The 25,026-nt window shown below is 42.9% G+C and overlaps 1 protein-coding gene across 5 annotated transcripts in view; it reads left to right on the forward strand.

Annotated features, from left to right (window-relative positions):
* The window catches only part of GOLGA7B (golgin A7 family member B), a 388,598-nt gene that overhangs the window by 362,658 nt on the left and 914 nt on the right, over positions 1-25,026 (forward strand). For 4 of the 5 annotated variants that reach the window (XM_068258001.1, XM_068258002.1, XM_068258000.1 and 1 more), the window contains 2 exons: positions 4,553-4,654; positions 16,872-24,947. In XM_068258001.1, coding sequence (XP_068114102.1) covers positions 4,553-4,654; positions 16,872-16,982 — 213 coding nt within the window. In that variant the 3' untranslated portion in view covers positions 16,983-24,947. Of the gene's footprint in view, positions 1-4,552; positions 4,655-16,871; positions 24,948-25,026 lie in introns of those variants that run through there. The other variant, XR_011024503.1, reaches the window with a different exon arrangement.

Raw genomic sequence — 25,026 nt, forward strand, 5'->3', positions numbered from 1 at the left:
GTCACCAAGTCTCGACTCTCCATCATAGCTTTGAACTGTGTCCAAAGTCGACACAACTAAACTTTTGAGAGGACAGGATGGAGTCGCACGTCAGGATCAGTATTTCACGTTATTATCTGTCTGTTTCTCGGTGCGCAGAGTTTAATCCTCCCTTCAAACGCTTGGGAAAGGCGGTTTTCAACATGCAGCCTCTCAGCAGGCTCAGCTTTGGGGGGGAAATAATTGCCTAATCTCTTTATATCACACTGTCGATCTGGGCATTTTTCCAAAGCAAACTCGACCTTTTCTAAGCTGGAAATTAATTTCCCAGAAGATCCTGTTCCCTCATCAACCCGTGCTGATATAAAGGAAGGGATAGGACGTGCAGTGGAGAAGGGCATTCTGGGCTTCTCCATAGATGCGTTCCTTCATCACATGCAGGAGTCTTGGTTGGACTCCTGTAAGTTGCTTTACAGAGTTAGTGGACAAAATTGCGCTCAATGTCACAAAAATATCTCGGGAGGCTTCAGAGGCTGAGCTTGCAAATGATGCACAGCAGGGGAACACTGAAGATCTGCAGTCAGCATCCATCCCTACAACGCTCTAAGGAGATAGGCCAGAAATATTTTTTTTTCTAAGAGGTTTCTTGGGTTGTCCACCATGATGGGGTTCAGTAATGCAGATGATCTGGTTTGGCTGGAAGTATTTTTTAACTGTACCCTAACCCTTCTGTGTAAAGTATTGAGTTGGGAATGTTTTGGGTTAGGTGAAAGTTCAGGCATAATTTAAGACGTTAAGATAGCCATCTATAAGAGTATGGCAACTTTTAGGCACAAGGCTTAGATTAAAGGTTTTGGTGTGATTAGGAAGATGTGAAGATAGATTAAAGTTAACTATAGAAGAAGAGGGAGGAGTACAGTGTTTTATTCCTCCTTTCATTCTGTGGCATGCTGTGACATAGTGTGCATCGATTGTCACTGTGGATTCCTCCTCTCAGCCTGTGGCATGCTGTGACATAGTGTGCAGTGATTGTCACTGTGGATTCCACCTTTCAGTTTGTGGCATGCTGTGACATAGTGTGCAGTGATTGTCACTGTGGATTCCTTCTCTGTCTGGCGTGCTGTGACAAAGTGTGCAGCGGTTGTCGCCATAGGTTCCCTACCCCTGGTCTAGTGTCTAACTTGGTTCGGCCATTAATTGTGCGAAGTCTTAAGGTACGTACACACATGTGACTATAGTCGTTTGAAACGATCGTTCCCCGATCATTTCAAACGACGATCATTTAAAAAAAGCAGCCAACGACCATTAAGTGTAACGACAGACGAGCTAGATCGTTAAAAACGAACGATCTAGCTTGGCGGATTTTTTCCAACGATGATCGTTTGCAAAAGTAGTACATAGTTGGAAAATGGTCGTTCGTACTAGGCTTGACATGCGCATTTCGCTATTTCTCCATGAAACGTTCCATTTTTACGCGTAAGCGCAATAGTTGCTTTACGTGATGTAACATTCGTTCTAACGATCAGATCGTTACACACCCTTAAAAGCTAACTTTACTTAGGTCGTTCTTTCGTCAATTAAAAGTTCGTTCATCGTTCACAACGAACGATCATTGTTGTATGTGTGTACGTAGCTTTAGACCTCTGCAGAGGTTCAGACAGGATTTGACCCCTGGTCTCTTACGTCAGAGGCGACGCCCTTAACCAGTAAGCTGTTCAGCCACACTGTCCTCCCTCTCTTTCCTCTCTCTCTCACACACCATCTTCTCTCTCTCTCCCCCACCACCTTCTTCTGTGAAGACTTCTTTCTCTCCATAACTAGACTTTCTCCCTGAATTATTGCCGTACTTTGTGTCATTATTTCAGCCTGTCTTGAACATTTTCCCTCACTGATATCCCGACATTCCAGAGCAGCTAAAGTTTCTGGTTTATTAGAAGATCAAACACAGCTTTTTTTATGTTTTTCCTCAGTGATCATTCTTCGAGTCTGAACTGTAGAGTTGGCCTAATGTCGATGTTCTCTAAAGAGCCTTCACTTTTACCATCATAGCCATTAATTTACCTCCGAATCATTTCATTTCCATTGCTTCACCTGCATTTTGGACTGTAAAACCTCTTGAGTTTCCCGTTCCTTTTTGCTCAGGGCCTCTTTGTGCGTTTCTCTTAAATTGGCTCAGTGTGTGTTCCCCACTTTTATCCTGCAGTCCCGGATCTCGGCGATGCCCCCCGGAGCAGAATGGCCAGATCCGCCCTCCGCAGTGAAGTGCCTTAGTGCAGTGTGAGTCTGGACTGGTTCCCAGAAACCGAGGACAAAGGAGCGGAGCTGCTAATGGAGCGTATGACGAGGTATGGCTGCAGCAGAACTCCGCTGTGGGGCCTTCCCAGTGTTTGTGGAGCTGCTGTGGCCATAAACGGTCTACAGAAACTCAACAATGGATAAATATTGTCTCTGGACAGTGAATGAGCTGCTTGGGTGGCCGTCGGTCCACTCAGTGACTTTCTCCAAAGCGGGCGAGTGACCAGTCTGTGCTGGAACTGAACGGAAGCCAAATGCATACATTCAAGAATGAAGACGGGAGCAACATTACCCGCCAGAACACATTTCATTTTTGTGGTTCGCACGCCCCTGTGTGTCTGTAATGGCTGATAAGAAAATCGGAGTTCATACTTCACTTTCCTACCTTCAGAAATCTGAATAGGCACCACTGTTGACCTTGTGAGTCCACCAGACACCCATCTGTTAGTTTCCATATCCATATGTTCGGAAGAAGCATTTGTTGTCATAGTAATATGCCCGATAAATTGAGTTCAGCGCTGAGTTGAGTCGCTTCTATCTGGGAAAGAAGTTTTATTTAAAGGACAACTGAAGTGAGGTGTATGAAGGCTACCATATTTATTTTCTTTTAAATGATACCCGAACTGACATGTGACATGATGAGATAGGCATGGGTATGTACAGTGCCAAGCACACAAATAACTATGATGTGTTCCTTTTTTTCTTTCTCTGCCTGAAAGAGTTAAATATCAGGTATGTAAGTGGCAGACTCAGTCCTGACTAAGACAGGAAGTAACTACAGTGTGACCCTCACTGATAATAAATTTCCCTTTTTACCTCTTTCTTGCTCTCAAAAGCCATTTTCTGATAGGAAAGTGGTTTATAGTTGGAATTTCTTATCAGTGAGAGTCACACTGTAGTCACTTCCTGTCTGAATCAGGACTGAGTCAGCCACATACATACCTGATATTTAACTCTTTCAAGCAGAGAAAGAAAAAGGACACAGCATAGTTATTAGTGTGCTGGGCAATGTACATACACATGTCTATCTCATCATGTCACATGTCACTTCAGGTGTCCTTTAAAAAATACCAGTTGCCTGGCATCCTGTTGATCCTCTGCCTCTAATACATTTAGCCACAGCCCCTGAACAAGCATGCAGCAGATCCCGTGCTCTGACTGAAGTCTGACTGCATTTGCCTCATGCTTGTTCTAGGTGTGTAATTCAGACACTACTGAGGCCGGAATAATCAGTAGAACTGCCGGGCAACTGGTATTGTTTAAATGGAAATAAAAATGGCAGCCTACATAAGTCTCTTACCACAGGTTCCCTTTAAATGGATGAAAAGTAAGGTGTAACAAAGAGAGAAAAAGTTGTTTTAATGACTTACAATTTCTTCCTCATTTGTGACAAGGGTTGCATGAAATATATCTTGTGCCTGGTACACACCATGCAATTTCCCATCAGAAGTCGAATTGATTATTTCAGACAGGTCCAAATTTATTTTGTTAGTTTAGGTTTTTTTGTGATCATTTGTATACAAAATTGACTAGAAAATGATTAGAAATCAGATCAGACCTGTCGAAAATGATCGATCTGACCCGTCCATCTGCAAGAGATTGCATGGTTTGTACCAGGCATTAAAGCGGATCCGAGATGAAAAACTAACTATAACAATTATCTATATATCTTATCTAAAGTTTAGATAGTTTACACAGCAAATCTAGCTGCAAACAGCTTCAATAGAATATGATTATTTATTCCTGTGATACAATGACAGCAGCCATGTTGTTTGTAAACATTACACAGAGGCAGGCTTATCTGCATCTTGAGCACTCAGCCTGTGAAAAAAACCTAATCCCCCCCCCTCCTCATCTCTGGCTAGTAACACCTCCCCCTCCTCCTGCCCAGACTGAGCTCCCATGAGCCCTTGCTACTGTCTGAAAATGCCACGGCACTCTGGAGAAGCTGTGGGCTTGTTTAGTTTATAGGAAATTAGCGTATTAAAACAAAAAAGTATTTGGTTTGAGGAATGCCCTATAAACTATAGGAAAGGAACACAATTATGCAATGAGTAAAAGTTCATCTTGGATCCACTTTAAATATTGCTATACAGCTAAATAATTGGGCTGTACATTGGCTAGGTTGCCTATCTTCGTTGTAAGAGGTTTGCAGGTACCTGGGAGGCACTGATCGCCGATACAGCGCAGTCACACGCTCAGTCACACGCTCATCCCGTCGTGCTCAGGCTGTCCCCACTGACATCTCATTCATTTCTCTCTCTCTTCTCTATTCAAGGTGCTGAAGAAGATCTCTAAATATATCCAAGAGCAGAACGAGAAGATCTACGCTCCCCGGGGCCTCTTAATTACCGATCCAGTTGAGCGAGGCATGAGAGTTGTATCCTTCATAAAAGAAACGCTTTCTTACTCTGCTGAATGTGATGAGTGTTTTTTATCTCTCTCGGTTACAACCCCGGTATTTCTGCCAGAGTAGCTCTTTCTGCATTTTACTAGAGTACCCGAAATGCTGCACCATCCAGATTAAAGAGAAACCGTGACCAAGAATTGAACGTCATCCCAATCAGTAGCTGATACCCCCGTTCTCATGAGAAATCTATTCCTTTTCTCTTATAGATCATCAGCGCTGTATGGCTGATATTGTGGTGAAACCCCCCCCCCCCATCAGTCATGTTACATGTCTGCCAGTACAGTGTTCTCCCCTGGATTTTTTCCCAGCCTGGTGGCATGAAAAAACGGAGCTGGGAAAAAAGGGCGCAGGCAGCTAGTGGACAAAAAGGGCGCCGCCATTCACTCCCATAATAAATAACGTTTAATGGGCGCAGAGCAGGAAAAAAGGGCGCCGGAGCTAAATAAAGTTTACAAACGGCACCCGGAGCTGTTTAATGATTTATAACTGAGCATTATTTAAAGTTTTATCCCTTACTGTTTTTAAAACATTATTCACAAAACTAAGCGATCAGTACGTAATGTAAATTGGAATATATTTTTTTATTTAAAGTTTTATCCCTTACTGTTTTTAGAACATTATTCACAAAATAAAGCGATCAGTACGTAATGTAAATTGGAATATATTTTTTGCATCCATAATTAGTAAAACATTATTATCCACATAATAAAGGGGGGTCTTAGGTTTAGGCACCACCAGGGGGGTCTTAGGTTTAGGCACCACCAGGGGGGTCTTAGGTTTAGGCACTAACAGGGGGGTCTTAGGTTTAGGCACTAACAGGGGGGTCTTAGGTTTAGGCACCAACAGGGGGGGTCTTAGGTTTAGGCACTAACAGGGGGGTCTTAGGTTTAGGCACCACCAGGGGGGGTCTTAGGTTTAGGCACCAACAGGGGGGGTCTTAGGTTTAGGCACCACCAGGGGAGTCTTAGGTTTAGGCACCACCAGGGGGGTCTTAGGTTTAGGCACCAACAGGGGGGTCTTAGGTTTAGGCACCAACAGGGGGGTCTTAGGTTTAGGCACTAACAGGGGGGTCTTAGGTTTAGGCACCACCAGGGGGGTCTTAGGTTTAGGCACCAACAGTGGGGTCTTAGGTTTAGGCACCAACGTCTTAGGTTTAGGCACCAACAGGGGGGTCTTAGGTTTAGGCACCAACAGGGGGGTCTAGGGGTTAGGGGTAGGTACAGGGAGGGTTACTTAGGCACCAACAGGGGGGGGTCTTAGGTTTAGGCACCAACAGGGGGGTCTTAGGTTTAGGCACCAACAGGGGGGGTCTTAGGTTTAGGCACTAACAGGGGGGTCTTAGGTTTAGGCACCACCAGGGGGGTCTTAGGATTAGGCACCAACAGGGGGGTCTTAGGTTTAGGCACCAACAGGGGGTCTTAGGTTTAGGCACTAACAGGGGGGTCTTAGGTTTAGGCACCACCAGGGGGGTCTTAGGTTTAGGCACCAACAGGGGGGTCTTAGGTTTAGGCACCAACGTCTTAGGTTTAGGCACCAACAGGGGGGTCTTAGGTTTAGGCACCAACAGGGGGGTCTAGGGGTTAGGGGTAGGTACAGGGAGGGTTACTTAGGCACCAACAGGGGGGGGTCTTAGGTTTAGGCACCAACAGGGGGGTCTTAGGTTTAGGCACCAACAGGGGGGTCTAGGGGTTAGGGGTAGGTACAGGGAGGGTTACTTAGGCACCAACAGGGGGGGTCTTAGGTTTAGGCACCAACAGGGGGGTCTTAGGTTTAGGCACCAACAGGGGGGTCTTAGGTTTAGGCACCAACAGGGGGGTCTAGGGGTTAGGGATAGGTACAGGGAGGGTTCTGTGTAAGAGTAGGCTTAGGTATAGTTTTAGTAAAATTTTTAGTAATAATTACTAATGTTTTACAACACTTATTACGAACGTACTTATATTTATATCATCGTTATAAAGAATATTTTCAGATTTTATTATAAGAACAAACCATAAATGAAGGTTATTCACAATAATATACAATTATAACAATTAAACATATATTATTGTTTTTTTAATAAAAGTAATTATAAGTTTAACTTTAGAAATAGGGAAGATTAACGTTTTCACAATTTCCGATTTTATAAACATTATTTAATGATTTATAATTTTGTTAAACTTTATTTGTAAACAAAATATAGCACACTATTTTTATAAACCCTATTAATGATTAATTATTATTTAGAGTTTACACCCCGCACCCTTTTTGTCCAGGCGCCCTTTTTGTACGTACGCTGAAAAAACAGCCGGGTGGGGCGAGATGAGAGAATGCAGGGCAGGCACTTCTCTGCTTACAGTAGAGGAGGAGGTGAGAAGATAACAGCCGGGTGGTCACCAAAAATAGCCGAGTGGAGCACCCGCCTAAAAGAGCCTGGGGAGAACACTGCCAGTAGTAAAAGTGATTACATGCAGGGTGATTGTGGATCAAACAACATGAAGAAATGACATGGCGAATATCAATCATCTCTATTTTTTAACGTCTCACTTGTATGTATTGATATATCTTTTTCCCCTTTCCGCTTAAGTTCCTCTTTAACTACTTTAGGACCACGCTAATTGAAATCCGCGCCCTGTTTTGATGGCTCTCCAGCTACCAGGGCATAGATTTCAATACACAGACGCCGCACGTTATCTCCGGTTTAGTCGCTCCCGACGATCTCGCCGCTGTCTCCCTGCTGCAGCTCACTCGCTCTGCTGTCTCTATGATGGCAGAGCCCTGTGAGTGGATCAGGAGCTTGTTTCATTGGCTCCCGACCCTGTCTATCAATGTAAACAGCTCCCATTGGCTTACATTGATAGGCAGGGTCAGGAGGAGCCAATGAAAGCGCTTCCTGACCAGCTCACAGTGCTCTACCATCATAGAGATGGCAGAGTGGCTAACCCAGGTTCCCGACATGCGGTGGTGACGGCGATTGCGACGGGTATGTGCAGGTTCATCGGTATTCCGCTGTTTCTTGTACCAGCGGTCTCTGGTCCTTAAAGGGAACCAGAGACGAAGCACCTTCATGTGTTTTACCATATATATCAGTGGGAACATTAGAGAAAACACTTACCATGCTCTGTTTCATCCTCACTGCTAAAAGTGTCTGTTATCAGCTGTGATAAGAATCCCAGACTGAGCATTCAGTCTGGTTTTGCAGGGAATAATTATAGCTGAGTCATTATAGCAGAGCCACAAGGGGGCAGGCTTGGGCTTGAAAAGACACCAGAGAAGACAGACTCAGCTATAATCTTTCCGTAGCAAAGCTAGACTGAGTGCTCAGTCGGGGATTCTTATCAGAGGTGATAACAGTCAGATTAAACAGAGAACAATGAAACAAAGAGCAGATTAGGTGTTTACTGTCATGTTCCCAGTGATTTATAAGGTAAAATACAAGAGGGTGCTTCATCTCTGGTTCTCTTTAAGGGGGCAAAGACCGCTGGTACTTGAGTGGTTTTACGTGACTAAAGAGGTCTCATCATGGCTGGGATAGCTTCCCATAAACGTTTGACTCTCACTTTCCAAGCCAACATCTCCGTCCGCCAACTTCAGCAACATGGCAACCCGCGGAAACGATGTGACCAAACTGCTTACATCAGAAGCTGCTCTAGTATTAACCCATTCAGGTTCCGTGGTTTTCACGAGAGAAATGTTCACCTCCCATTCATTAGCCTATAACTTTATCACTACTTATCACAATGAACTGATCTATATCTTGTTTTTTCCGCCACCAATTAGGCTTTCTTTGGGGGGTACATTTTGCTAAGAGCCACTTTACTGTAAACGCATTTTAACAGGAAGAATAAGAAAAAAATGGAAAAATTCATTATTTCTCAGTTTTCAGCCATTATAGTTTTAAAATAATACATGCCTCCATAATTAAAACTTACGTATTGTATATGCCCATATGTCCCGGTTATTACACCGTTAAAATTATGTCCCTATCACAATGTATGGCGACAATATTTTATTTGGAAATAAAGGTGCATTTTTTCCATTTTGCATCTATCACTATTAACAAGTTTAAAATAAAAAAAATATAGAAATATTTCATCTTTACATTGATATTTAAAAAGTTTAGACCCTTAGGTAAATATTTACATGTTTTTGTTTTTTTATTGTAATGTTTTTTTTTTATTTATAGTAAACATTTTATTTGGGTAGTTTTGGGAGGGTGGGGGGTAAACAATAGATTTATAATGTAAATGTGTGTTGATTTTAATTTATTTTCATTTTCAGGTGTAGTTTTACTTTTTGGCCACAAGATGGGTTTGTTTACATGACGTCACTCTAAGCGTAACACACGCTTAGAGTGGCGCATCAGGAAGGGAATGGCCAGAAAAGGCGCAGCTTCCGAGAGACGCTGTCGCTTTTTCAGCGGGGGAGAGGAATCAGTAATCGGGCTTCATAGCCCGATATATTGATTCCCTGACTACCGAATCCACGGCCGGGAGTGCGCGTGCACGCGCGCGATCGGCCGCAGGGGCGCGTGGTAGCGCACATGGTTTCTGGACGTAGTTTCTACGTCCAGAAACCAAAATAGGTTAATGTCATTATTGATGGGCGGGTAGGTAGCGTGCAGATGGTAATAAAACATTTAAAAAAGGTTCAGTGGCATTGTGTGTTGGCTTAGCTTCATAGAATGAACCAAAGGATAACAAACTTTCTTGATGTAGCACAGAAAGGGCAACTTGTTTCGCAGTTCTCAGTCTGCTTCTTCAGCTGAATTTTATGTGCTTGAAGCAAACCTGAATTGAAACAATCACTTACGTCAGCTTCTTCATTCCCCCGTCTGGTATCCCGTTTGCCCACTAGATCCTCAGGAGTCTCATATCCTTTCTTTCCAAAATGGTGCCAACCTTGAAACTGCTTCTAAGTTGGCGCATGGTGACCTCCAGTGTCCCCCTCTGTGTCACCTCTGCCCTTTGTACCTGCTTATACAAGTTTAAAAGGCATTTTTACTTTTAATTTTTTTAAACTCGATTTTCTCAAAAAAGTCCAATTACATTTTTTTTTACTTGTTCCCATGGAAACACAGAATCCATGCCGTTTGAATCGTCTGGTCGTTCGTAAGTCGGGGACTACCTGTACCGACATTTTCCTTGCATACTACACTAGATTGGGCTACCGGTAGGTGTACGTTAATAAAACAGCAAGTGGAAATTTGGGCGCTGAATAATGCCACTAGTGGAATATAGGTAATGTTATTGATGTGCTGGTATCGGTTTACCTATCCTACCTTTCACACTAACACTCCCCTCTACCTACTCCAAACTCCATGTGTCGCTGCTGCTATCTTCACTGCTAACTGGATTTTAACTACAAGGTAGCCAAACTTTATGCACTGCCGGCTCATACTGCCAATATTAGGAGTTTGGCTACACGAGGAGAGATATTAACGACTTGAGGATACAACTTTAATGCAATATTAACTCCCCCCCCCCCCCCCCCCATGTGCTGCTACACGCTCCCCTCCTGCCCCTCCCCCCCTCTCCCAGCCCAGTGTTTAATGCAGAGTATAGCGCAGCAGTACTTCTCTCACCTCCCCCCTGGAGTCCAGCGCTGTGCGGCCTCCGCTCTACTGCTTGCCCTAGTGGACGGCATTTCCTACTGCATGGTGCGTAATTACATGCAACATGAGGCGAGTGAGATGCCGGGCACTAGAGCGAGCGGTGAGCAGAGAGCATGGTCGCACAGAGCGGGACTCCAGGGGGGAGGTGAGAGCACAGCTTCTGCTGCGCTATAGTCTGCATTACACATTGGAGGAGGGTAGGGATGGAAGATGGCACAAGGGGACAGAAGGAGGCACAAAATGGGACAGGAGGAGTCACAAATGGGGAAAGGAGGAGGAAGAGAGGGACACTGGAGACAGAGGTATAGTAGGAGAGGTGGCCGAGAGGGAGACACTGAGGCGCAGGGAAATGGAAGGAGGCACAGGGGGACAGATTTAACACAATAGGTGGCAGAGGTGGCACCCAGTGGGGAACTGACTACATGGGAATAGAGGTGGGGCATGGAGGGGGCAGGTCAAAGATGGCCCAGTGTTTCAAGTTACAGACAGATTCAGGTGAAGATCAAATGTACTGTCCCTCTGATTCCATAACTGGGGACAACCTGTATAATATTCCGGCATCCCTGTGTTTTCTGAAAGGATCCTTAGTTCCCTCAAGGCCTCCTTTCTCCTCGTGCGATGATCTTCTTGGTCTCTCTGACCTGGGTAAATGACGTACTGTCACCGCAGAGATGGAACAGACTCTGATGTACACACCTGAAATGTTCCCTCACCGTCCAACGTTCTGCAGACCTCTCCAGCCAAGCAGCCAGAACATATTTAAGAGCTCCTACAGCCTGACATTTTATCCCCTTCCTTTGATGAGAATATAATTGTGCAGTGTGGGTAGCTGAACTTGAGCAGAAGTCATTATCAAAGAAACGGCGAATGGCCCGACTCTCAACGCAATAGACAATATTCCACGCTTTGGAAAACAGCCCCCATTTAGAATAATGTACTGGATTAATTTAATTTGTAATGGAAATGTGTGCAGGAACCCTGATAAGCTATAAAATGAGCCCCAATTAAAGAGGCGATTGGATTGCCTGTAGTTTCCTCTCCCAATTTATGTCTGAACTCTGGATGAACTCGAAATGCGTTGCTCGCCGCCGATCGCTGTTCTCTTCCTCTCGCTTTTGGGGGAGGATGTGAGAATTTCATATCTTTGTTGTTTTCGGTGATGAACAAGTCTCAGAGGTGCGTTACTAATCTCTCAGCTCCTGTTTATCAACCTTCTTTTGTTTTGCTTATTTTCATGTAAAACAGGACTTAAAGAGAACCCGAGGTGGGTTTGAAGAATATTATCTGCATACAGAGGCTCTGTTGCTGTCCCAAACCCCCCTAAGGTCCCCCTGCACTCTGCAATCCCTCATAAATCACAGCCACGCTGCTGACAAACAGCTTGTCAGAGCTGGCTGTGTTTATCTCTATAGTGTCAGTCTGCTGCTCTCCCCGCCTCCTGCAGAACTCCGGTCCCCGCCTGCATCCCTTCCCTCCCTGCTGATTGGAGGGAAGGGACGGGGGGCAGGGACCGGAGCTATGCAGAAGGCGGGGGAGCAGCTGAGACTGACACTACAGATGTAAACACAGCCTCACAGCACTGCTGTGATTTATGAGGGATTGCAGAGTGCAGGGGGACCTTAGGGGGGTTTGGGATAGCAACAGTGGCTGGGCTGTATAGGCAGATCCAGCCTCTGTATGCAGATTTATTTATTTAAGTATTTATATAGCGCCGACATATTACGCAGCGCTGTACAGAGTATATTGTCTTGTCACTAACTGTCCCTCAGAGGGGCTCACAATCTAGTCCCTACCATAGTCATGTCTATGCATGTATCATGTAGTGCATGTATCATAGTCTAGGGCCAATTTTTTGGGGGGGAAGCCAATTAACTTATCTGTATGTTTTTGGAATGTGGGAGGAAACCGGAGTGCCCGGAGGAAACCCACACAGACACAGGGAGAACATACAAACTCCTTGCAGATGTTGACCTGGCTGGGATTCGAACCAGGAACCCAGCATTGCAAGGCGAGAGAGCTAACCACTACGCCACCGTGCTGCAGATAACATTCTTTAAACACACCTCGGGTTCTCTTTAAAGAGGAACTTTATCGAAAGTAGTAGTAGGGGGAAAAGAATAAATCAATATTTTGCCAAGTGAGATCAACAAATGATTGATATGTGCCATGTAATATTGTTTGATCTAAATATAAACCTGCTCATAATCATCTTTACTGCTGGCAGGCAAGAAAAAAAACAGACTGCACCAAATGCGATTATCTATAACCACACCCCCTAACAATGCGATAGGCTAAACTTTTTTTTTTTTAATAGCTATACAGTACATATGCACAGAGGGAGCTACTGGAAGGAATGCCCATCATGAGGTCGTGATCACATTTTTTGCAATCACGAGGTCGTATTTGGCATTAGTGATCGGCTCTCGATCATGAACACCTATCACAGATGCACTCGTTACTTGGGATCACGAGTCGGTATTCCTGATTAAAAACTGGATGATTTTAGCAGTTAAGAGCAAAGCCCCCTTACAGGCTAGAAACACTAAATTTGCCAAATATGTTAAGAAGAACAGTGGGAACAAGTGGAATATTTGTTTTTCAAAAAGTTTTAAAGTTTCAAAGGAAAAAATTATACACTTAAATGCAGTAAATGACAGTTAATGTATAAATGTATAATTTTTTCTTTTGAAACTTTAAAATCGATTTTCTCAAAAACTATAATTCTTTTTGGAAAAAAAAAAAATCCTCTTGTTCCCACTGTTCTTCTTAACATATCTGTTGGTGTTTCTGGCATGTAAGGAGGCTTTGCTCTTAACCGTTAAAGTCGGCGGGTTTTTAATCACAAATACTGACTGGTGATTTGTGATTACATGTGGTTATTCCACTCAAAACCGCACTCAAGTCTGATATCCCTTCCTACTTGTGATCACGAGTCAATGTGTAAGTGGGCGGAGTCAAATTCATGATTGGGAGTATCTGAGCACCACTGGATACTGGTTGCTTGGCAGTTGGAAACAGACATCATTTCCCACAATGCAACAAGGTGCACAGACAGGAACTGTCAACACTGTGGGAGGGGTTTCACCACAATATCAACCTTAAAGACCACCCTGATTTGAGAAAAAGTAAATATTTCTCATGGGAAAAGAGAGATCAGATACTGATTGGGATGAAGTTCAAACCTTGGTTAAAGGGATACTGTGGGGGGGGGGGGGGGGGGGGGAAATGAGTTAAACTTACCCGGGCTTCTAATGGTCCCCCGCAGACATCCTGTGCCCGCGCAGCTGCCTCTGGTTCACTTCTGGAATTTCAGACTTTAAAGTCTGACATCCACTGCGCCTGCGTTGCCGTGTCCTCGCTCCCGCTGATGTCACCAGGAGCATACTGTGCAGGCACAGACCATACTGGGGCTGCAAGGTACACTCCTTGTGACATCAGGGGAAGCGAGGACACGGGCGTGCAGGCGCAGTGGTTTTCTGACTTTAAAGTCTGAAATTCCAGAAGTGAACCGGAGGCGTGGCCGGAGCATCGGTGAGTGGCTGCGCGGGCACAGGATGTCTGCGGGGGACCATTAGAAACCCCGGGTAAGTTTAACTCATTTTCCGCCGACCCCCCTACAGTATTCCTTTAAAGTTCCTCTTTAAGAAGTTAATTATTTTGGCTGGGTTTCCACCATATCTCCAGGACAATTTGTGCAAGAGGGTAAGTTCAGGCCCTTCTCTGATAACCTCATGAATTATGTTGCTTACAAGAAACTCCTTTTATCGTAGATAAATTGTCTGACTTCAGATCATCTTCCAGATTTATTTTTTTTTGGGGGGGGGGGCTTTAGAATGCAAGATTTACTTTATTTCACAGCTTTGAAGGCCCTATTGATTCCATTTCCGATAAGGTCATTTTCGAAAAAAGAAAAAATTCGGTCACATTTATATCTGCAAAATCTAGCTTGGTTTTGGGGGTAAAAAACTGACCCCTCATTTATTATTATTTCTCCCTGATTACTTTTGAAGAAGACAAGAATAAAAGGTACAGATAGAAATATTTTTGTATTCTTCTTTTTTTTATAGTTTACTATTTTAATCACTTGCTCTAAATACATAAGGGGTTAAAAATGCCCCTTTTTATCTATTTATGTTGGAGGAAACACCTGGTGGTCCCCTTACTGTTAAAAGAAGCTGCCAGATTCAACTATGTCCCCTCAAAAACCTTCCTCCACATTCTTTGGGGGTTACCTGCATACCTTTTCTACTGAAAAGATTGCGGGCGGGGCAGGAGAGGCAGGAAGGACTTCTACCTCTCTCCTGCAGACTGCCCTCCGTGTCATCAACCACGTGGATTGGTATGGTCCAGAATAAGGGAGTTGCACGCTATCCAGCTCAACCATTCTGGCAATAGGTAGAGGGGAGGGTTCAGTGTGAGAGTAGGGCTGAGGTATACATTACTTGCTCCCGTGCAATTGCGTCTTCACCACTGTCTTGTTGTTCGTTTGCAGCTGTCCTGCAGCCAGCCAATCACCACATGGCTTTAGTCCCCACATGGTGATTGGCTGGCTGCAGGACTCCAAATAGGAAGTGGAGGAAAAGCAATCGCCAGGACCCAGGCCCAGACTTACCTCACAGGAGCCTATAAGCACAGATGACATGGCACCTTAGACTCCGCCCTCCACGAACTTTCAAATCCCCACCGAACCAAACCGCACCACAAGTGTGCTGACTGGCCTGGCTGTCGCTTCTTTCTTACTTCCCTTGCCCATCCTGGGTAGCTACAGGTGCCCCTTAGTGTTAGGTAAGCAGATGTACCCACAATATCCAGTTGATAGAGGTGTCCCCAAGTATTAGGTAGTTAGGGTAACCTCCGTATTAAGTAGCTAGAGGTGCCCTTGGGAAATCTCAGCAGTGGAATGCAGAGAGCTGGGTGAGTAACCTGCCATTTACACTGTGCTCAGGACTCTGCATAGGGAAGGGGGGAGGGAAGTGCTCTGAGAGGGGAGTTAGCCGCCCTACCATCATCAGGCGCCTGTAAGCATGAGCCTACTGTGCCTTATGGTAAATCTGGCCCTGCCGGGACCAGGTAATGTATGAGAGATGCCAATAATGACATCTTATTACTAAGGTTAATGAATGTTTTAGGACATTTCTGAAGCGTTCTATAAGCTAAGTAGCAAGATGCTGTTATATCGGCATCACTCTGCGCCATTATTTATTTTTTTGCAGCACCTTTTTTAATGTACCGCCTCTAGGTATGTAATGGCTGAGAAAGTGTCAAATGAAAAAAAAACACATAGTAAGTAAGAGCAAGACTAGACAAATAACATTTATATCGCGCTTTTCTCCTGGCAGACTCAAAGCGCCAGAGCTGCAGCCACTAGGGTGCGCTCTATAGGCAGTAGCAGTGTTAGGGAGACTTGCCTAAGGTCTCCTACTGAATAGGTGTTGGCTTACTGAACAGACAGAGACAAGATTCGAACCCAGGTCTCCTGTGTCAGAGGCAGAACCCTTAACCATTACACTATCCAGCCACTTCCAAACAGCACCTAATGGTCTGCAGAAGCAAATTAGAGGCACAGTATCTGCATTCAAACTGCAGTACCGAATTATACAAGAGCTGACCTGACCCCAATAACGCCTCAAAACTAAGGGAGGCCCTCCGCTATTTATAAGTTGAACTCTAGTATTGACAAAAACAACTTGCATGAAATTAACTTCAGTTGCACTATTTGCATAATTCTGCATTCAGTTGCAGAAAATTTCAAATGATAGAGCAGCACCCATCCACTGGAAGATTCAAGGACGTGCCTCAGCTCACAGCTCTCCACACCGCTGGGACTGAGAATTGTAGGAATCCACTTGAGGATATAAATAAGCTCTTTATTGTTCACATGGATTAAAAAGCAGTTAACTGGCTGTGATGCTGATCCTCTGCCTCTAATACTTTTAGCCATAGACCCTGAACAAGCATGCAGAAGATCAGGTGTTCCTGACATTGTTGTCAGATCATGCTTGTTTCAGGTGTGTGATTCAGACACTACTGCAGCCAAACAGGTTTGCAGGACAGCCAGGCAATGTGCATTGTTTAAAAGGAAATAAATATGGCAACCTCCATATCCCTCTCACTTCAGGTTCTGTTTAAGGGAGATTGCTGCAAATTTGTTTTTTGTTTGTTTAGACCAGTGGTCCTCAAACTAAGGCCCGCGGGCCGAATGTGGCCCCCTAAGGCTTTCTTACCGGCCCCCCACACAGAAAATGTATTGCTTATAAATGCAGTCAGCTACATCTTTAAATATTGGTGGTCCACATATGGAATAGCAGTGCAGCACCCCCCATCCACATGGAAGCCAGAAAGCAGAAATTTTGCTGGTTTCCAATCAAATTCCACATCAGGTGACACTGCTGTCCAATTGGCTTGCAGATTGTCACCTGGGTATGCTTCACTGTCTGGTCCGCAAAGACTTCTACATCATTTTATGTTTACTCCGGCCCACCAGCGGTCTGAAGTATGTTGACCCGGCCCTCAACCCAAAACGTTTGGGGACCCCTGGTTTAGACTGTATGCGTGGCTAAATAACTGTGGTATTAGCCTTGATTCCACCCATCTAAGATTGAGATCTCCATCTACGAGGACCGTTGCAGTAGCGGGAGCAGCAGCAGCGGCAGCTCCAGCAGCACCAGCAGTGGAGGAGGCGGAGGAGCGGCGAGCCGCGCCCGATGACTGGCAGAGAATCCCTGCGGGGACCTCTACTGTCGAGACGATGGCCTTTCCGAAATTCGGAGACTGAGATACCAGAGCACAAGGTTCTAATTCTCGATTGTAAAGACCTTTTACCTGGACCTCACAGGGAGCGCTGAAAAGACGTTTCTGCCGTTTTAGTCTGGAGCGAGGAACTGAATTATTCAAGAACAAAAAGACTAGGTAACGTGTCCATTTATGGCTTCCATACAGTCGTCACGCGATCCCCTCTGGATCGTACAATTTAACAAGTTTACATATCGATTTCTACACATTTTGAGGACTGTTCCAAAATACGTGTTCTATCAAGTGTCAAAAAATCTTCCAGATGTCCTCTTGTCTCCAAATGCCACCATCAACAAAACTTGGACCTTTGGACACATCCTTCTTGCCAAAACCAGGAGACGTATGCATGTTGTATGGATTCATGATGTACAGAATCCATGTGGCTTATGTTTTTCCTTCCCCCACCGTTGGGTAAATCTATATCACGGATATAACACGATAATAGTGAATGTTTGAGCACTGGGATGTCTGATCTCGCACTGTTCACTGGAAGAACAGACAACACTGCACAGACCATTAGGACTGGGCCAAAGAGCTGACAGTCTGGAGTACTGCGGCAGACGTTTATGACACTAAACAAGTTTGACTTTGGGCTACTGAACGACTTACAAACTCCATAATATTGCACTGCCTTAACTCAAATAACTGTATAGACAATTGTAAATATCGAATTGGAACACCATAGCATAGGTGATGGGTTCTGATTTCTTTGGGGCTTTGGGTCCCGGGATGTGTGACGTTTTCACCAATCTCTGAATTGTACATAGACGCTGAGACGCCAGCATGATCAACCGTCGTGGTTATCCATTACAGATAGTTAATGAGAAGCAAATACCTCCAGCTTGCCTACAAACTGTATACAGCTTGGGTTTGGGCCAGTCATGATGGGCAGGAAGCATGTTTGATTGACCGAATTCTAAAATGCATACAGTTTGCATTCAAGTCAGAATTATTTGCATCTCACTGACCATCTGTAATCCTAACAGAGGTTCTAACCACCGAGCACACTATCTGAAACTATATCAAGATTCCTTCCTGCAACTGGGCTTTGACCGAACATTTCTGTTTCTCCAGGAGCAGACTATAACAGCAATAAAAGAAACTTTTGGGTAGAATGAGGAGAAGGTGAACTAAACTCGGGCATTAGATGATTGTGGCCTGGCTTGATTAGCACAGATCAGGGATTCCATATGGAATTTTCGGTTTCCTTTAATTGGTGTAGCAACATCACTGCTAAGAAGCACGACATTTTGGTCTGAAGGTCTTTTTGTGAGCACTTAAAAAAGGTCCTTCATTCTGAAACTTTGTGGTTTTTAGCTCTGATGTTGTTGCACCAATAAAAGCAAATTGCTTAGAAAATGTCCAGGTGGAATCCCTGCTCTGTGGACATGTCTGGATTGCGACCTTTGGGTCTGGGGTTTCTAGTCAACTTCATGGCACAAGTGGGGGGTAGTAAAGTAAGGAGGACTTCTAAACGGTCTAGATTGGTTAGCAGCCAGTAGTCATGTGTCTCTGAGTTTCTTCCAGCCATGAGGAATAAGCGGGATTTGGGGGAAATGCCAAACCATCAATGTCTGTATTTCCAGAAAAAAACAGAATTTCCAAACCTGAATCTGACCAGGTTTAAAGACTGTTCATCTAGAGGAGGCCTGAGATCAGAAGGCTGGAAGGTGGGTAATAATAAGGTCCATCATTGCTTATTAGTCGATCCAGTTGGTCAGATGTATAATGAAGACTGTACGGCTGGACAGGTGAAGTGTCTAAAACAACTTATACTTTGTAGTCTCCGTCTTGCTTTGAATTTCAGGTTGTTTCCAAGCTTGCTTCTGCAACTTCTGTTTTTTCATCTCCAAGTAAATTAGAGAAGGACAGAATCATTAACTCGCAGGTCTATTAGCATAAAAAAGTAATAAGAATTCAGCATTTTACATGTTCTGAAATATTAATCATTAGTTATTGTTTAGGCAACGGTAGTAGACGTATTCTTCAAAGAATAATCCTGTTTCAGGTTTTTCATAACATATCATGCAGACATCTAAATCAAGCAAAGGTTTATTTTGCTTTTTATTACCCCTTAGGTGCAATTTTTAAAGAACGACCAAGTTTTCAATCAGATTGTTCAGATCGACAGATTGTATTTAATTGATTTACAACATTAAAAAATCCAACTTGTGATCTTATCTAGACCTGTAATGATCGCATATTTGAAAAATCCAGCATGCCAGCTGACCAATTTTTTAAGCAGACGATCCATTATGTGATCAGTCGGGATCGAATTGGGTTTACTAGCTTTGAAGTTGCCCAATAACGGTACAATTTTTCCACCAAATGCGATCTTTCAATGTGATTTTAATGATCGAATTATATAGAAAATTCACTGTTTATGAAGGCAATCAATGACGAACGATTCTTTGGTTGATTGCTAAATAGGATAAAAATTGACCCAAAAGTTAGATATTATGATCAAATTTAAAGAAAGAATCGTTCAGAAAATGTGAATAATCAATAATTGCCTAATTCGTTACGATCGTTTAAATCACATTGACATTTTTTTTTTTACCAAAAATATATTAGCATCTAACTGACTTTCTATTATCCTCCCTTGGTAACGGTCATCCAGGTCCAGCCCAGTCCAGTTCTCCGACAATGTTTACATTTATCTGTCTTCCTAGTAGGGGGTCTACATGGGGTGTACACAGTTTTGCATTTTATCTGAGGTTTGGCTACACAGAGTTATGGTTTTCACATAGATAGGGAAGCAGTAATGCCGTGGTTCTGCTCTCTAGGCATGTGGCGTATTAAAATGACCATTTTATAGCTCCTGCCACCGGTGGTTTTGATTCAGCCAGGTATGGGAAAGTCACAGCTTGGACTATTTTATATCATCACTGGGGTACCCATTCTTTAAAACAAGGAGTACAATGTTACAAGTGTCTTTTACTCATTACATAATTGTGTTCCTTCCATATAGTTTATAGGGCATTCCTCAAGCCAAATACTTTTTTTATTTTGTTTTAATACTCTTAATTCTCTATAAACTAAACAAGCCTCGCCCACAGCTTTTTAGAGAGCCTTGGCACTGTAGCAAGGGCTTATGGGAGCTCAGTCTGGGCAGGAGGAGGTTACTAGCCATTGATTTTATAGGCAGAGGGGAGGAGGGAGGAGGAGAGGGGACTGAATTTACACACAGGCAAGCTGATAGCATCTCCAGCCCTCAGCCTGTGACAATGTGACAAACAGAACATGGCTGCCCTCATCGTATCACAGGAATAAATAATCATACACTTTTGAAGCTGTTTGCAGCTAGATATGCTGTGTAAACTATCTAAACTTTAGATAAGATATATAGACTAGTTACTTGCTATAGTTTTTCATCTCGGATCCGCTTTAAAGGGCCACTATTGTGAAAAATTGAAAAAGACATACTGTAGATATAAAATGTGCATTGTTCACGGAGTAAAATGTACTATTAATTACCTTTTCCATATGTTGCTATCACTTACAGTATGTAGTAAAAAGCTGACAGATTTTGGACTAGTCCATCTCCTCATGGGAGATTCACAGTATAGCCTGTATTTATAAAATCACTCTCAGGAAAGGACCCATACAAACATGTCTGCCAGCTTCCGCACTCGATTGGACACTGTTTGCTAGTTGGACTGAGCCAGCGCAGTTCAGCAAGTGCTTTTGTAATTCAAGAAAATCCCTGAGAATCCCCCATAAGTAGATGGACAAGTCCAAAAGTTTGACAGATCTATCAGATTTTCCCTAACTGCTGTATGTGAGAACATAGGAAAAAAGTAATAGTACGTTACTCCACAAGAGATGTACATTTGTATTTTTACATTTACACTGTTTCATGATAGTTGTCCTAGAATTTGTTTTTATTTTAATTTGTGCAGATTTTTATTTATTTTATATTATGTTCATAAAGTAGAAAGTACCTCCACATTTTTTTCCCTACACTTTAACTTCTGAGGCGTTTTCCGAGCGCTCTCCGGATTTGTTCTAGACATGTTTTCCGAGCAGTTCTGTGGGAAAGCTTAGATATCAGATGCCCAATAATCTGGGCAACTGTAAAAATTAAAGTAAGCCAATCCACGGTAATGCGGACAACGTCTGCGAAATGATATCTGCTCGCTTATTGCATTTTGCACAATTCTTTGTTTAAAAAAAGGTGTGAAGTATATTTTTTTTAAGTAGTTGAGTTTAGTTCACAAATTATTATTATTTTTTTTAACGTTATACCTGTGGGAAATGTATAAATGTTGTAATTTCTATATGAAAACCGTGCATCTGTATTCAAGTTAATATGTAGAGCAGTTGTATAAAAAAAGCTGCCCACAGTTTAAAGTGAACATCCGGACTAAAAATCGACTCAGCAGCACTGAAAAGGCTTGGTGTTTCTTTAACAGTTTCACAGCATCAGAACTTTGTTTCTCTTATCCAAGCCTCATTTTTAGCTGCACAGAAGAAAACTGCCCGGGCTTTTTTCCCCTCATGCTGTGCAAAGCATGATGGGATTGCTGATGTTGTTGTTCTCGTTCTGCTGTTTTGGTGCAATTTTTTTTTTTTACATTTTGAATTTGACATTTGAAGCCTAGCGTGTGCAGCTGGGAGGGGTAATCAGGACACAGGACAGTTGGAACTGTGTCTCCTGCTCCCTGTCACCTCCTTTCAACCAAAAAGATGGCTGCCCCCATGACAAAGATGGCAGCCCCCATGCATCACAAACATTTGCCTGTTCTTTTAAAACAGAGTGGGTAAAACATTATATTACCTATCTATTCTACTTAACATAACTAATTTTACTTAATGACAGTATGTTTGTTTAGGCTGAAGTTCCCCTTTAAGAAGTCTTTTTTTTTCCTTAGTATACTTAAAGGGGCACTACAGCATAATTTAGGCTACTGGGATAACCCTAGTAGCATGTTTCTCATAGCGAGAGCCACACATATTAGGTAGTATATCTAATTACAAAGATCGGTATGATAGGATAACTTATAGTACCGGTTTTGGATCCTGGCGTCACTAGAAAGTGTCCCTCTCCATTCAGCCAACATATCTTAAATAAACAAGCAGTGTCCTGGAAGATATCGGCACTTGCTGCTGACAGAGACAGCCAGAACGGGCTTTTATCTCACACACACATGGAGAGGAGGAGAGAAATAGCTGAACAGAATTTCTCTAAGTGACCGCCAGGATCTGTAATAAGAGGTGCTATAAATTATTCCATCATGCCGATCTTTGTAAGTAAATACACTACCTGATACTCTCTGATAATGCTCTTACTATTAGGGTTATCCCAGTAGCCTAAATTTGATTTAGTGCCCCTTTAAGTTTGGGTTAAGCAGGGCCCTGATGATGATTGAGTTAATAGCATTATGTATTGTAGCCCTTTTTCAGTTATAGGCATGTCACCTCTCGTATGTACACTGTTAGCTGTTACAGTGTACCTGTACTGATGGTAAACTAGCTGCAGTGTGTGCTGATCCCTACTAGAAAGAGGTTATTGAAAGCCGCCCCCACTACTTCTATAGGTGACAATTGCCTTTCTCTGCTTCTTAGCATTCTTCTTAGAGAGGAACTGTAACCAAGGATTCAACGTCATGCCAATCAGTAGCTAATACCCCCTTTCCCATGAGAAATCTCTACCTTTTCTCTATTAGATCATGTAAATCAGGGAAGGATTTTACAAAGGGGAAACACTGGGAAATCATATATAAATGGATATAACATAAGATGACATCATGAATCAAATTGCTTATTTTTTTAACTACAGAGCCTCTTTAGGTGCTGATGACCTCAGCAATTGTTAAGAGCAAGAGTGCATGCTGCTGCTGCTGACTGATTTATGTAAGGTAAACAATGGCAGTGATAAGCTTGTGCTTTAACCCGATGCAACGCGGATGCCATGTGTTGTACCACAAGAATGCAGCCATCTGCATTGCACTGAACAGTATTTCCTGGCCTGTGGAAAGTATTTGTACCTGTTGCCAGTAGCAACCAGCTCTATTCCTTGTGCTTATGTACAAGTCAACACCGTAGAATGACAGTTGGAAGCTGAACAGACATTTCAGGGTAACCAACAGTTAAGCTGGCCACTAACGGTCCAATTTCTAGCGAAAAATCGTTCGAGCGAACAGAAATTCTGATCGGATTGGTCGTAAATAATCTCTATTGGTGGACACAATCGATTATGAACGAGTGAAAAAAATGTCGCCCGAATGAATTTTCGTCGAACGAAAATTTGAATTTTGTTGGTGGTCGTGATAGATAGGAAGCAATGATTGGTTAGTTGATGGTGTAGTGAACGATTTTTCTGAATTTCTGATCGCTCGAACATTTTTCGCTAGAAATTGGACCGTTAGTGGCCAGCTTAAGGCTACATTTCCACTATAGCATGACATTTTTACCTGCAAAAAATCGTATAAGATTTTTCTGATCTGTGAAAATTTTCATGCAAATTTTTACACGTTTTTATGCGAATTTTTGTACGCGAAAATTCGCATTAGTCAAATATAACATAATCTGCCTAGTAACAGCTTAGTCATGACTGCTGACAACTTCCTGTAACCATGGATCTAATGCGAATTTTCGGGCAAGTAACGCATTGCCTATACAAAGCATTGTACGCGAATCGTACGCGATGTCCGAAAAAATTATACAGGACCTCAGATTTTTTTATGCGTACGAACGCTAACGAAAATTCGCATTGATTGGAAACAGCCCCATTCACCACCATTAGTTGCAAAAACAATGTAAATTTTCTGAGTGGAAACCAGGCCCTAGTGTTTGTTTAAACTACGCTACACTTAAAAGGGACCTGAAGTGAGAGGTGTATGGAGGCTGCCATATTTATTTCCTTGTAAGCAATACCAGTTGCTTGGCTGTCCTGCTGATCCTCTGCCTCTAATGCTTTTAGCCATAGCCCCTGAACAAGCATGCAGCAGATCAGGTGTTTCTGACATTGTCAGCTATGACAAGATTAGCTGCATGCTTGTTTCTGGTGTGTGATTCAGACACTACTGCAGCCAAATAGATCAGCTGGGCTGCCAGGCAATTGGTATTGTTTAAAAGCAAGTAAATATGGCAGCCTCCATATACTTCTCAATTCAGGTTCCCTTTAAACATAACCAAAGGGCAGAGAAGCTATTCTTTTCACTATAAATAACAAACGCAAATGCTCTTTGATGTAAATATCATTTTTGCCGTTTTTTTTTTCTTTCTTTTTTTAACCATTTTTTAACTGGAGCAATGCGTTTGGGATTTCTGATTGGATTAAATAGGGAAATTACATTACAGAAATTAAATGTAATTAAATGTAACTACAATACGATGACATGATTTTTAAAACTGGTTCACTTTTGACTGATATCGGTAGAGAAACAAGATGTCCTAATTTGTTGGGTAGCTGATTATTTCCTTGTAAATGGGGTACTTCCATGATCACTAGATGCACCTTACTGCTTGAAAATAGAACCCTTTCTGTCTGTGTAATCCATGTAAATGTTAAGCGCAGGTCTGATTCTTGACCAACAAGTGAAGTATGGCGGAAGTGGGGCGGGGCAAGGGAGGCGTGGCAATTGACCACACCCTGCATGTTGTGAGCTTCTATCTCCCGCAGGATGCAATGGAATGAAAGGAAGCAAGACTTTTTTAACCTGTCTGACAAATAGAAACATTTTGCAGACTATTGAATACCCAGATGCCGGGGCAGGTAACCCACAAACGCTTTACTGTTTTCTCTGGTGTGTGTATATGTTACGTTGGTTGAACAGACAGATTTAAGCATGAATAGCTAAATATTCCCAAAAACCTCCCCTGAATGTCGCCTAATGTTATTTTTCTAATAGGTAGTTTTGAAAAAGAAATATCGATATACAGTATATATATATATATATATATATATATATATATATATATATATATATATATATATAATTTTTATAGATGACTG

The sequence above is a fragment of the Hyperolius riggenbachi genome, chromosome 10, assembly GCF_040937935.1.
Source record: "Hyperolius riggenbachi isolate aHypRig1 chromosome 10, aHypRig1.pri, whole genome shotgun sequence".
Classification (NCBI taxonomy): Eukaryota; Metazoa; Chordata; class Amphibia; order Anura; family Hyperoliidae; genus Hyperolius; species Hyperolius riggenbachi.